The 13,453-nt window shown below is 41.8% G+C and overlaps 1 protein-coding gene across 1 annotated transcript in view; it reads left to right on the top strand.

Annotated features, from left to right (window-relative positions):
• The first annotated feature begins 461 nt into the window (after positions 1-461).
• Positions 462-13,453, top strand: part of TBC1D12 (TBC1 domain family member 12) — a 122,053-nt gene continuing 109,061 nt past the window's right edge. Inside the window, exon 1 of the mRNA XM_031956090.1 lies at positions 462-1,634. Coding sequence (XP_031811950.1) covers positions 679-1,634 — 956 coding nt within the window. The 5' untranslated portion in view covers positions 462-678. The remainder of the gene's footprint in view (positions 1,635-13,453) is intronic.

Raw genomic sequence — 13,453 nt, forward strand, 5'->3', positions numbered from 1 at the left:
CAAAAGGCCTCTTCTCCTTGGGCCTCTCCGTGCTTGCGGAGTCTCAGATTCGTGGAGACCCAAGCGGTGGCCGGCCTCGCCAGGGAGGATTCGCAGGTAAGCCCCTCGTCGCCTCTGTTACGCTCAGGACACGTTTGCGGAGCATCGGTGAAAAGCAAGACTCCGGGGAGAAGGAGCCGCTACATTTTAGAGACCAACCTCGCGCCCTAAGTAGGCGCCGGGCAACTTTTCCCCGAGTCTGAGGCGAAGCTCCGTCTGGCGCGGAGCCCCCGCATCTGTCACAATTTCGTAATCCGCATCCACCAAGCGGCCACCGCACTCCAGGTGGCGGATGCGCTCATTGGCTGCCCGAGATTGCCGGGAGTGAGGCTCTCTAGCCCCGGTCTCTATGGTTTGGGAAATCTTCTGGGCTTTGTGGGTGGGGGGCGGGCGGTGGGGGCGGTGATGGCGGTGGCGGCTTGACCAGTTCGCCGCCGCGCGTGCGCGTAGCCCAGCGTGTGCCCGTGGGTAACTGCGAGCGGCCGCGGGGAGGGGGCGGGAAGCGTTGCGGCGGCGGCCGCCGCGGCCCGGGCCCTGAGAGCCGTTTGTCGGCGGAGCGGAGCGGAGCGTTGTGCGCGGGGATCCGCCGGGCGCCTTCGGTCCTCAGGGTCGCGCCGCCGCCAGCCGCCGGGCCGCCAGATGGTGGGGCCGGAGGATGCTGGCGCCTGTCCGGGAAGGAAGCCCAGACTGTTCCCTCCGCCGGGGCCCGAGCCCGGGGGCCGCGACGGTAGGATGATCGGGGCTACCGGCGGCCGCCGCGGCAGCTGCTGCCTGGAGCCGCAGGAGCAGGGGGAGGAGGAGGAGGAAGAGTCGGAGGAGGAGGAATCGGAGGAGGAGGGGGCGACGCCGCCGCCTCAGCGGCTGATTCAGCGTTACTTGGCGGTGACTGGCGGCCAGCTGGAGCCGGGGCTGTGCCAGTGCAGCCCGCTCTCCGGCAGCCAGGCCGGCCGCCCCCCGCGGCTCTGCGGGGACGAGTCGGACGGGAAGCCCCCCCAGGGCGGCGGCCCGGGGTCCCCGCGCCCGAGGATGACCAACGGCGACTCGAGCTTCCTGCTGGGCCCGGGCTGTCAGGACCTCGAGGCCGGCGGGCTTCCCCTGCCCGCCCGGCCCTGCCCGCAGTCGGCCCCGGAGGGAAACGGCGGCGGGAGCTTCCTCCGCTTCCCCCGGGAGCCGCGCTGCTGCCGCGCCTCCAGCTCCCGCCGCCTGCCCGGGGCCGACGGCGGCGGCGAGAACCCGCCCGACGGGGCGACGCCGCTGGAGGACCCCCTCCGGAGCTGCCGCCTGGGAGCAGCGGAGCCCGGCGGCCCGGGCTCTGAGGCCCCGCCGCCGGCCGGGCCCGGAGACCCCCCGCGCGGCGGGGTAACGGAGCCGAGGACGCCGGGGGGGCCCCCCGCCGAGCCGGGTTTGAGCTTCACAGACGTGAACTTGAACTCTCGCAACACGTACGAGGTGAGCCGCAGACAGAGCGCTCCGGACTACCTGGGCCAGGCGGGGCTGCTGCTGCCCGCGCCCGCCTCGGAGCCGGGCCCGGCGGGGGCGGCGCCCAAAGCCCGGAGGAGCGGCGGCGGCGGCGGCTTTGCGGACTTCTTCGCCAGGTAGCTAGGGGCGGGCGTGAGGGCTGGCCCCCCGGGGGGGAGGCTGTGGGCTTAACTCCGGGCTTCTCCTTGGCGCATCGGCCCCCTCTGGGTGCGCAGCCGGGGGGTGGGGAGGGGAAAGGGGCGGGGGGGGCTCTCCTGCTGTTCCAGCAAGTGTTCCGAAGCCTTGGCTGCTGCTTGGGCCGGGACTGGGGGTAGGCAAGGCGCGGCATCCCTTCTAACCCCTCCCTCCCAGGGCATCCGATCTTTGCTGGAGACTCTAGGGAAGGGGCTTTTGGAGGCCGAGGCTAGGATGTAGAGACCCCCCCCTGACGCTCCTGGGATGACCTTGGGAAAGGGGCTTCATCTCTCAAGGCCTCCGTTTCCTCGTGTGGAAAACGAGGGGACGGGACTGGATGGTCTGCTTCCAGCCCGCTTGCGACTAGATTTGTTTGGCTTTGGGAAGTGGAAGTCACTTTGCAAGAACAGTTTGGTTTGGGTGGTGGCACAATGGGGTGGTAATTGGGGACTTCCTTAGAAATGCATTAAAGAGTGACCATGATTTTTGCCTTGTGAAGTCAGAAGCGTTCCGTTTTGCACCTTCAGATCATCTTTCTACTTTTAAGCATTAAATTGTTTTGAGTCTTCTCAACCCCCCCCCCCCCCGTGAAGTATCCTAAAATAGAGACCTCGATTTTTCAGAATTTGGGGAACAGCGCTTTGTATTTAAATGGTATGTTATAATTTACTGAACTTAAGTTATATAGTTAGAAACTGATGATCTCAATATGCAATACTGTAGGTGTATAAAGTAGGTGGAACCCTTATTAGTTATTAGATAATTAGGTAAACAGGAGTTCAGTAAATATTGGTACATTATTTAAAAGGTGAAACAATTCCTCTAGCAGATTTTAATACACATTTTCCCAGCCATATTTTCTGTTTTTAAAGGAGAGCAGTAGTAGTATCCTTAACTTGTTAAATTCCAATCTTCCAAAGTAATTGTCCTTGCTGTCCTTCTGACTCCATTGTCCAGGTGTGAAAATAACATATTAAAGTTCTGTAGTTAATCTTTTTCAAAAGCAAGCTTGACCTTGACATCATGATATGGTGGAAAGAGAAATGGACTTAGAATGGAAATCCACCTCAATTGCTTATTACTTGGAAATGCCCTCCATACCTCAGTTTCCTCTTGGTGAAAAGGAGGAGGTTGGACTAGATGCTCTCTAAAAAACCTTTTCACTAAAATTTTTGATTCTCTCATTGATTTGATTAACCATTGTTTATGGGTACACATTTTTCAGGGTGTACAATTTAGAAAGTCTTGTTCCCAGTTTTACTTAATCACTTTTGCCATTTGTATGAGTTTACAAAAATAATTGTCAAATTAACCCAGCAATGATAACATTCTGCCTCAGCGTGGAGTAAGTACCAAGAAGTTTATTTATGTATTTATATCTGTAGTTGCAAAAGTGCAATAAGTTTAAAGTCTATGGTGGCAGTGCTTTAAGAGACCAGGAGATGGGAGATTTATTACTATTATTAAGGTCTTTGTGTCTTCATTTCCAGTTCAGTTCAGCAAGCTTTATTAAACAGCTCTTGTATGACCAGCGTTGTGCCTGTTTTTTCTTTCTCTGCACAAATCTGTGTTCCCTGTGTGTGAAGGTTGGCAGTGTGGTGTAGGGGAGAGACAGGACAGATGGATGATCCTGCCTTAGATAACCTTTGTGAGTTTTAGTTTTCTCTTAGGTAAAATGATGACACTTGAACTTCTTCACAGATGACAGGATGGCCCTTTCTACTGAAAGCCCCCAAGTCCCCCAATCTGTGAGGAAAACATCATGCAGACTTTGAGGTTTTCTGTGGATGTGCCTTGTGTGTGATGGCGGCTGCCTTTTCTGTTGGAGCCATCCTAGTTTTTCCAGAGAGAGCTGGATGTCAGAAATGCTGGCTCTGCGCTTCCTACCTTTGTGACCTTGGAAAAGTTGTTTCGTGCTCTGGGCTTGAGTTTGATCTTCTGGGAACTGAGGAAGTTTGACTTGGAAGATTTCTTTTTACTCCAAACTAAGATCAGCTGTGACTAACCTGTCATTCTTCATCTTTTAGTATTGAATGATATCATTTGGGCTAAAGAGATCTTAATGTGATTTAGACATTTCACAGAGGAGGAAGTGGGGCTTGGAGAGAAGGGACTGTGAATCAGGACACCTGGTTCATTAATTTTGAATATATCGTATATAGTATGCGCTTAGATGCCCTTTTTGTCTCCCCTAAACTTCAGGGGTTTCACTTCTGCCATTCTATCCCCAGTGCTTAAGCAGAGTGCCTAAATAAATACTTCTTGATTGAATGATTGCTACCTATGTGACCTGTAAGAAGTAATTGAACCTCTCTTCCCTCATTTCTGAAATGAAAGAGTTGGCCTATTATTTCTGAGGCTCTTAGCTGTGGTTCTAGGAGTTTAAGTGGCCCAAAGCCACAGGGACAATGAAGGGCAGAATCTTGACAGGACCCAACTTTTCTGTCTCTGAGTCTTCTGTCCTTTTTCTTGTGGTCTTCTCTCTTCCCTTCTCTGTCTCCTCTCTTTTCTTCAGTTGGTCATAATATTAAACTGAAATATATTTCTTTGTTTTCATTGAATTAAAATATTTTACTTACAGAAGGATGAGTTGAATGTTTTGTAGAAAGGATACAACTCCTTACCAAGGATAGAAATAACATTGAACATGGAAGGAAGAGTTCTTGAACATATATTCCTTTATCCTGCAAAGGAGATAGATGAGGAAGGAAGAGGGATCTCCATCATTCTTCTGAGGTGAGGTGGAATGTAGCTTTTCATTTCTTCTGAAGTTGAGTGTTCTTGACTTTTGGTTTGCAGTGAGTGGGATGGTAGAAGGAAGTTAAGCCTGACCAGTCTTCCACTTCATAGTGAGTGGATTAAATGATCTCAGGAGATAGACTGGCTTATTTATGAGCCATGTACCTGAAAAAGCAGCAGCTGAATTTCTCAGCTGCCACTGTTTGAGCAATGAGGAGTTTGAACCCAAACTTAACTTCTTCATTTTCTAATAGCCAAGTTCCACCCAGGTCAACTTTGTTAAAAAACAAAACAAAAACAAAAAAAACTTTGTTTCCTTAAGATTTAAGTGATATATCAATGTATATTTTTTTCCCAGAAAACTAAATTAACTTTGCCATTTATTATTGTGTCTTCAAATTTTTAATTTTTAAAGATTTTTTTCCCCTCTGGCCCACAATTATTAAAATTATTTATATGAGAATGTCTTTATTTTTGCCACAGTAGTATCATGAACCCTCTTTTTAACTCACATTTTGCTAAGTCATTTGACACCTCTACTACTTCTTAGGATTACACCTTCGAAGTTGTTTTTGTTTTCAGACTCAGGGTTTGGGTTTTTTGGTTTTTGTTTTTGCTTCCCTTTAGTTTGCTTACAGTCGATACAGAATACCTATTATATATATATATATATATATACACATATACACTAGTTGAACAAAAATAAGCATAAGCCTCAATCTTTATTAAAGTTTATGGTCATGAATAAATTATGAATATTCTTTTCTGAGGGTGAAAAGATATATAAGTATAGGATTCTAGAGCTGGCAAATTCATTTCTTATTTTTCTTCATATCATAGCAACTGATGACATGGATGTTAAAGCTCTTTCTACAGTTGTTACATTGAGGACCTGAAGAAACCTTTATTTTCCATAGTGATTTCTCTGACCCATACATGCAGATTTAGATGTATCCCATTCTTTCTGTCAAAAATGTTGATGAGCACAGGAGGCTCTGTTGATTCAAGAATATGCTGCAAAGTTAAACAGATTTTTAAAAAATAGTATTTTATTTTTCCAAATACATGCAAAGATTAGTTTTCAACATTCACTTTTGCAAAGCCTTGTGTTCTATATTTTTCTCCCTTTCCCCTACCCTATCCAAGACACCAAGCAATCTGATAAAGGTTAAACCTTTTCAGTTCTTTCAAACATATTTCCATATTTGTTATGCTATGCAAAAAACAAATCAGTTCAAACAGGGGAAAAAATACATAAGAAAGGTTAAAAAAACCCCACAAACAACAAAAGGTGAAAATACTTTGCTTTGATCCACATTCAGTCTCCATAATTCTCCCTCTGGATGAGTATGGCACTTTCTATCACAAGTCTATTGGAATTGCCTTGAATCACTTCATTGTTGAAAAGAATCAAGTCTGTCATAGTTGATGACCACATAATCTTGCTATTACTGTGTACAGTGTTCTCTTGGTTTTGCTCACTTCACTCAACATCAGTTCATGTAAATCCAGGTCATTCTGAAATCATCCTGCTGATTGTTTCTTATAGAACAATAATAATCCATAACATTCACATATCATAACTTATTCAGCCATTCCTCAGCTGATGGGCATCCACTCAGTTTCCAGTTTCTTGTCACTACAAAAAGGGCTGCTACAAATATTTTTACACATGTGAATCCTTTTCCAATTTTTTATGATCTTTTTGGGATACAGAGGCAATAGAAACACTGCTAGAAAAAAAGCGTATATATAGGTTAAACAAATTTTTAAAAGTAACTTTTGTTTTTACATGACTTTTACTTTCAAATAACCTTTTCTGTGCTCCCTTCCTTCCCCTGACACTGAGAGCTGTCCTTTGTTGCAAAGAATAGAAATAAAGATGGGAAAGAAAGTACTTCTACAGGCTGATTGAAGGCCCATTTTTTCATAATTCTTGGGACCAATATTTCAGTTGTATTTTTTTATTATTTATATTTTCATTTCATTTTCAGGTTTTATGTGCTTTGTTCCCTGTTTCTTTGTTTTTTACGTATTTGTTGGATTTTTTCATTGCATGAAATTTGTTTAACCACAGTTTATATAAACTGTTCTTTAATCAATGGGCATCTATTTGGTTTCCAGTTCATTGTTTTGAGGTTTTTTAAAAAATCCTATATGATTTGAATTTTCCTAAATTGTATTTTTAAAATTTTCTCCAGCCATAGTTTACCTGACCAAGTTGCTTTAGACTTCTATCAGATATATCTTCATAATTTGTCCTAGTATGCTTCTTCTCTTTTTTCTTGATATCTTAACAATTTAAAACCATTTTCTGTTTTCTATTTTATTTTCCCCCTCTGATAACTCAATGATAAATTAAAAATGTATTATATGGTTTTTATGCTTATAATTTATTCAAAGAATTTGCAAACACAAGCAAACCATTTATTTTTTTAAAGTAATTCATCCATAAAGCTTAATTAGCATGACAAAATACTTAACAGGGAAATCACTGAAATATTTAGTTATAAAAAGTAGAAATTTTACTGTGAGATTAACTTGAGAATCCCTCTGTTAATGAAATTCCTTTGTCCTGTAGATGTATTTGTGTTCAAGCCTAGGAATAATATAAAGAAATCAATAACATTTTAAAAGTTATTACTATTTACATGCTGTGAGCAAGACAGTGTGCTTTGGATACAAAAACAAAAAGAGGAAACTATATTTAACCAGTTTTGAGTGTTAACTCCTAGATTGGTTGATAGTTACATAGTGCTTTCAGGTTTTCTGGGCCCTTTCTATTGTCTCCTACCCCACCCCTCCTTGACTAAAGATGTCCGATATGGAACCCACAGTATTCCCTAAAGCCTGAACCAAATGAAAATGTAATGGGGGAATATTTGATAAATAGATGAAATACAGTAAAACATAGATGATGATAATAATAGGTGATTTGATTTTCTAAGTATGCAGCCTGTAGGGATCCTTATATATTCTTTAATGGCTCCTGTTTCTATTTGATTTTGACACCACTATAACACAAAATACTTAACAGGGAAATCACTGTGAATGACTATAGCCAAATAGTGAAGTGAAAAGAATGCTGCAGGGATGATTTCAGAGAGGTTTGGAGAGACCTACATGAACTGATGCTAAGTGAAATGAGCAGAACCAGAAGATCATTATACAACAAGAATATTATATGATGATCAGTTCTGATGGACATGGTTCTCTTCAACAATGAGATGATCCAAACCAGTTCCAATTGTTCAGTAATAAAGAGAATTAACTACACCCAGAGAGAGAACTATGGGAAATGAGTGTGGACCACAACATAGCATTTCCACTCTTTCTGTTATTGTTTGCTTGCATTTTGTTTTCCTTCTAGGGTTATTTTTACCTTCTTTCTAAATCTGATCTTTCTTGTGCAACAAGATAATTGTATAAATATGTATACATATATTGTATTTATCATACACTTTCACATATCTAACATGTATTGGACTATCTGCCACCTAGGGGAGGGAGTGGAGAGAAGTTGGAACAGAAGGTTTTGCAAGGGTCAATGATGAGAAACTACCCATGCATATGTGTTTTGTCAATAAAGAGCTATTTAAAAAAAAAAAAAAAAAAAAAAGAAGAATGCTGCAGGCATAGGAGTCAGGGAGCTTGGTTCCAGCTCCTGCTCTGGATTACTGCCAAGAGCATCATTGACACCTTTATCGAGAACAATTTCAGTTGAATGATGAGGCTAAAAGCCAAACTATAACGAGTTAAAGACAATGAGAGACATAGAAGTGATGCACCTATTATAGAAAGTCTTCTGCACGAGTTAGTCGTAAGGAAGGAGAGAGAGAAAGAGAGGGAGAGGGGGAGGGGGAGGGAGAGAGGGAGGACAAAAGGTTGTGGCAGTTGATAAATAAAGTGAGAGTTCTTTTGAGGATGGGGGAGACAGATGTGCTATAGACAGCAGGGAAGCAGTCTTTAGATGGAAAGCTTTAAGATGAGTGAGAGTGGGGATGAGAATAAGGGCCTGCTGGAGAAGACAGGATGAAATGGGCTCCTTTGTGAATGTAGAGAATTTTGCCTTGGCAAAGAGAAGGTGGGAGGGAACAAACATCTCTCCATCTATCTGTCTGATTCCCCTGATAATTGTCGTTACCCCTGTCCTTTTTAGGCTGCTCATCTACCTTTGGTGTCCGTGCAACTCCTACCTGCGGCTACAAGTAGCTATAGCATGTGCAGCCGCCGTACTGGTTGTCTGGACTTTTGTCTTACCACTGGACTTTGACTCTTTTAAAAAAAAAAATTATTAAAGTTTTTTATTTTCAAAAGATATGCATGGATAATTTTTCAACATTGACCTTTGCAGGACCTTGTATTCTAATTTCCACCTTCTTTTCCCCACCCCCTCTCCTAGATGGCAAGTAATCCAATATATTAAACATGTTAAAAGTATATGTTAAATCTAATATATGTATACATATTTATACAATTATCTTGCTGCATAAGAAAAAATCAGTTCAAAAGGAAAAAATGATAAAGAAAACAAAATGCAAGCAAACAATAAAAAGGTGAAAATACTATGTTTTGATCCACCCTCAGTTCCCACAGTCCTCTCTCTGGGTGTAGATAGTTCTCTTCATCACAAGATCATTGGAACTGGCCTCAATCATCTCATTGCTGAAAGGAGCCACGTCCATCAGAACTGATTTTTGTAAAATCTTGCTGCTGTTGTGTACAGTGCTCCTGGTTCTGCACATTTCACTTAGCATCAGTTCATGTAAGTCTCCAGGCCTTTCTGAAATCATCCTGCTGGTCATTTCTTACAGAACAATAATATTCATATACCACAATTTATTCAGTCATTCTTCAAGTGATGGGCATCCATTCACTTTCCAGTTTCTGGCCACTACAAAGAGGGCTGCCACAAACATTTTTGCACATGTGGGTCCCTTTCCCTCTTTTAAGATCTCTTTGGGATATAAGCCCAGTAGAAACACTACTGGATCAAAGGGTATGCACAATTTGATAGCCCTTTGGGAATAGTTCCAAATTGCTCTCTAGAATGGTTGGATTTGTTCACAGTTTTACCAACAATGTATCAGTGTCCCAGTTTTCCCATATATCCCCTCCAACGTCTGTTGTTATCTTTTTTTTAATGGCTTTTTATTTACAAGACATATGCATAGGTAATTTTTCAGCATTGACCCTTGCAAAATCTTCTGTTCCAACTTTTCCCCTTCTTCCCCCCATTCCCTCTCCTAGATGGCTGATAGACCAATACACATCATTATCTTTTCCTGTCATCTTAGCCAATCTGAAAGTGTGTAGTGGTATCTCAGAATCGTCTTAATTTGCATTTTCTCTGATCAGTTGTCATTTAGAGCACCTTTTCATATGACTAAAAGTAGTTTCAATTACTTTGATGATTTTGAAAGAGTGAGACCTCTGCCTATTCTAAACTCTGCTTCATTTAAATCTAGCTCAGGTGAAGGATGAACATCAATGGTTGTTACTCTACCAAAAAAGGAAATGAAGTTAGTGATGATTTCTTAGTGAATTCATGTTGGCTTTTCATAATCGCTACTTCCTTTTCCAAGTGCTCAAAACCCATTCCCTAAATTATGTGTTTTAGGAGTTTTCCAAGAATAAGTCAAGTGGAAAGTTTGTGGATCTTCCTTTCTTATTGCCCCCTCCTTCCTTCCTTTCCACCCCCTTCTCTCCTTCCTTCCCTTTTCTCCCCTCCCATCTTTAGTCTTCAAGAATCTCTTATATTCAAAATATTTCTAAAGGTCATAATCCCTGTACTATTTCAGTATTTTAAAACATAGTTCTCCCAATGATTTGAAATCATTTAGGGTAGTTTAATACTATCTGATCATCCTTTCATTTAACTCCCTTCTTATAAATATCGTTCTATTTTTTCCAGTCCAAAGATCTTTCTCCTTGGGAAAGAAACCAAAAGTAGAAAAAGTTGAATCTTATCATCATCCTCCATATACTCCAAAGCAACAATCTTATTTCTTCTTTGTTTCTCCTCTTGACTCAAATACATCCTTAATAATATTTTGTTGGAACAAGTATTTATTATACACCTACAATGTAAAGGCACTGTGCTAAGCACTTAATAGATAATTAATTTGGAAATTGAGACAGGTTATATGACTTGCTAGGGTCACATGTTTCTGAGGTTGAGATGGGATGAAGGGAGAGTTGAGTGAAGAAGATATCCGAGCAATCTGAGTTGAGAAAGGGGAAGAAGGAGAAAGCTTTCGGTCTCAATCTGTAGAATGATATATGAGGTAAGAGTCTCAGTTGAAAGTTAGGAACCATGGGTGGTTTGGAGAAGAATAAAAAAATTTGGAAAAATCTTGGTGAATAGATTTGAATAGGAAGTTGCATGCTTTCTGGGGGGTCTTAAGAAATCTAAATACAACCATTTCCATTGGAAAGCTTTCAGTGATTCAGGGACCTCACTTTAATGTTCCCTGATTTGCTTTAATGAATTGGATGATTTAACCTGGGATCTATGAACTTGATTATGATATTTAACAACTGAATTTTCAGTATAATTGATTTCCTTTGTATTCTTGTGCATTTTATTTCATACATTTGTGTCTTCACCCAAGGCATGAAAAGCTCCTGTTTTAATGGTATTGTGGAGGTGAATTAAGAACATAATGATTTTGATTAATTCCAATTTCAGAGGTGGTAAAAAAGTTTATGCAATCAAATGAATTTGGTCTTGTTTGAGGTGTTCAGGACAACAAGCTGCCCCATTCCGGTTCCTTCTGATGCAGTTCAGCAGCCCTACTATAAGCAAAGCATATTCTTTTTGATAAAATTGTTTAAATAGTTGTGCAGTGGTGCAGTTATCCAGGGTCTTTAGCGTCATAGAGTTGAGGTGAAAAGGACTTTGGAAATCACCTAGGCCAAACCCTTCATTTTATGGTTGAGGAAGTGGAAGCTTGTGACTTACAGACTTAGTAGGTTGCCAACAAAGAAATCTTTGTTTGCTCAATTCGGATTTTATTTAAGGTGCAACATTAGGAAATTGATATGCACTTTTATAATTAAAGGCAGATTTGCAGCTTTATTATGTGTGATTTTTATATTTGAATCTACTTTAGCCCACATTAATTATCTAAACTCTCTATGTTGTGTGATATTAGAGATAACTGAAAGAGGACCTGACAAACCTGGCTGTCAGGATATCGTGGTTAGAGGCTGGAGCTGGCCCTCTCTAAGTTGTGTTACTTTGACATTTTGGCCAGGCTCTTAACCATTTAGCCTCAGGGACCTCTTTTGTAAACCGAGAATTACAATACTTGCCCTAGCCTATCTGTGTAGTTTTGAAGCATGCTCTTTTAAGTATTGTGTAAACATGAAATAATACTATTATCATTAATCAGAAATTGGGGCACCCTAAAAGATCATAGGCTTTGCTCCCATGAAGTTCCCTATCTAGTTGAGAGATATATCGTAAATAAATAATGTTGAACAAAATTTGTGATTTTTGTTTCAGGGAATCCTTTCAGTGATTTGAATAATAATTCTTCTGATCCTCCTAGAGAGTTTAATGTAATTAAAACATATGGTGGCTTTTGGTGATGAGTTTCTTGGCACCTTAGGCATGCTGGTCCACAGACTGGTTATTTATACTTGAAGCTTTTCCAGGTTGAGGTAAAACTTGTCAGAGCTTGCATTTTGACTCAGCAGACTATGATGAGGCATCAGAATAGGTCTTTAATGTGTGTATATGCATGTAGATTTATTTCTAAATTTTTGACTTACATGTTAGAGAGATCAAGAAGGGCTTCATATAAGAAAAGATGTTGGAATGGAATGAAAACATAAGAATACTTTGGCAAAGTGGGTGGGAAACAGACACCAGCAATAGCAAAGTGGTGTGTCTCATGCATGATAGGTTTGATCCACTTTTACTGGAGTGTGGAGTCTTTGGAATGGAAAAGTTGAATGAAAAAGGCTAGAAAGGAAGGTTGATACCAGATTTTGCAGAACATTGACTGCCTGGGTAAGGAGACTTGAACTTTATTAAAGTAGATAATGAGCTAATGGCTTTTGAGCAGATGAATAATATCTGTGCCTAAGAAAGATTATTCTGGCATCCTTGTGAAGGATAGCTGAGAATGGCGTTTTATAGATTAGGGGACACATCTCAATCTGGTGATAGGTCATTGTAAAATTGTCCCTTCCAGTAGTAATATGCAAAGCATATAACCCACTGATTACAAATTGACAATTTCTCCTTCCTGAATCCATATTTGTCTCCTTCCCTCTTCTCTTCTCTTCTCTTCTCTTCTCTTCTCTTCTCTTCTCTTCTCTTCTCTTCTCTTCTCTTCTCTTCTCTTCTCTTCTCTTCTCTTCTCTTCTCTTCTCTTCTCTTCTTCTCTTCTCTTCTCTTCTCTTCTCTTCTCTTCTCTTCTCTTCTCTTCTCTTCTCTTCTCTTCTCTTCTCTTCTCTTCTCTTCTCTTCTCTTCTCTTCTCTTCTCTTCTCTTCTCTTCTCTTCTCTTCTCTTCTCTTCTCTTCTCTTCTCTTCTCTTCTCTTCTCTTCTCTTCTCTTCTCTTCTCTTCTCTTCTCTTCTCTTCTCTTCTCTTCTCTTCTCTTCTCTTCTCTTCTCTTCTCTTCTCTTCTCTTCTCTTCTCTTCTCTTCTCTTCTCTTCTCCTTTTCTTCCTTCCTCTCTCCCTTCCTGCCTTTTTTCCTCCCTCCCTTCCAAGCTTTAGAATCTGTACACTTGATTCCTGCCATTTCAACCATGTCTGGGCTTCAGATTGGTGTCAAAGCCCCCTTACCTTTTAGTTTATTGTTTCTCAGTGTTAATCTGCCTTCTTCTGCAGACTCTTTCTATGTCTAATGCCTGAAGGAGTACCAGTGCTTATTGAATAATAATTAATTCAACATGTAACTGGAGTCCTGCGTTTCCACTGACCCTTTTCTGTTTGCTTTTACTTCCAGGGCCAGTACAGAATAGGTGACAATAGGCTTGAAGAAATCCAATAAATCTTTCTTTCTC

The sequence above is a fragment of the Sarcophilus harrisii genome, chromosome 2, assembly GCF_902635505.1.
Source record: "Sarcophilus harrisii chromosome 2, mSarHar1.11, whole genome shotgun sequence".
Taxonomy (NCBI): domain Eukaryota; kingdom Metazoa; phylum Chordata; class Mammalia; order Dasyuromorphia; family Dasyuridae; genus Sarcophilus; species Sarcophilus harrisii.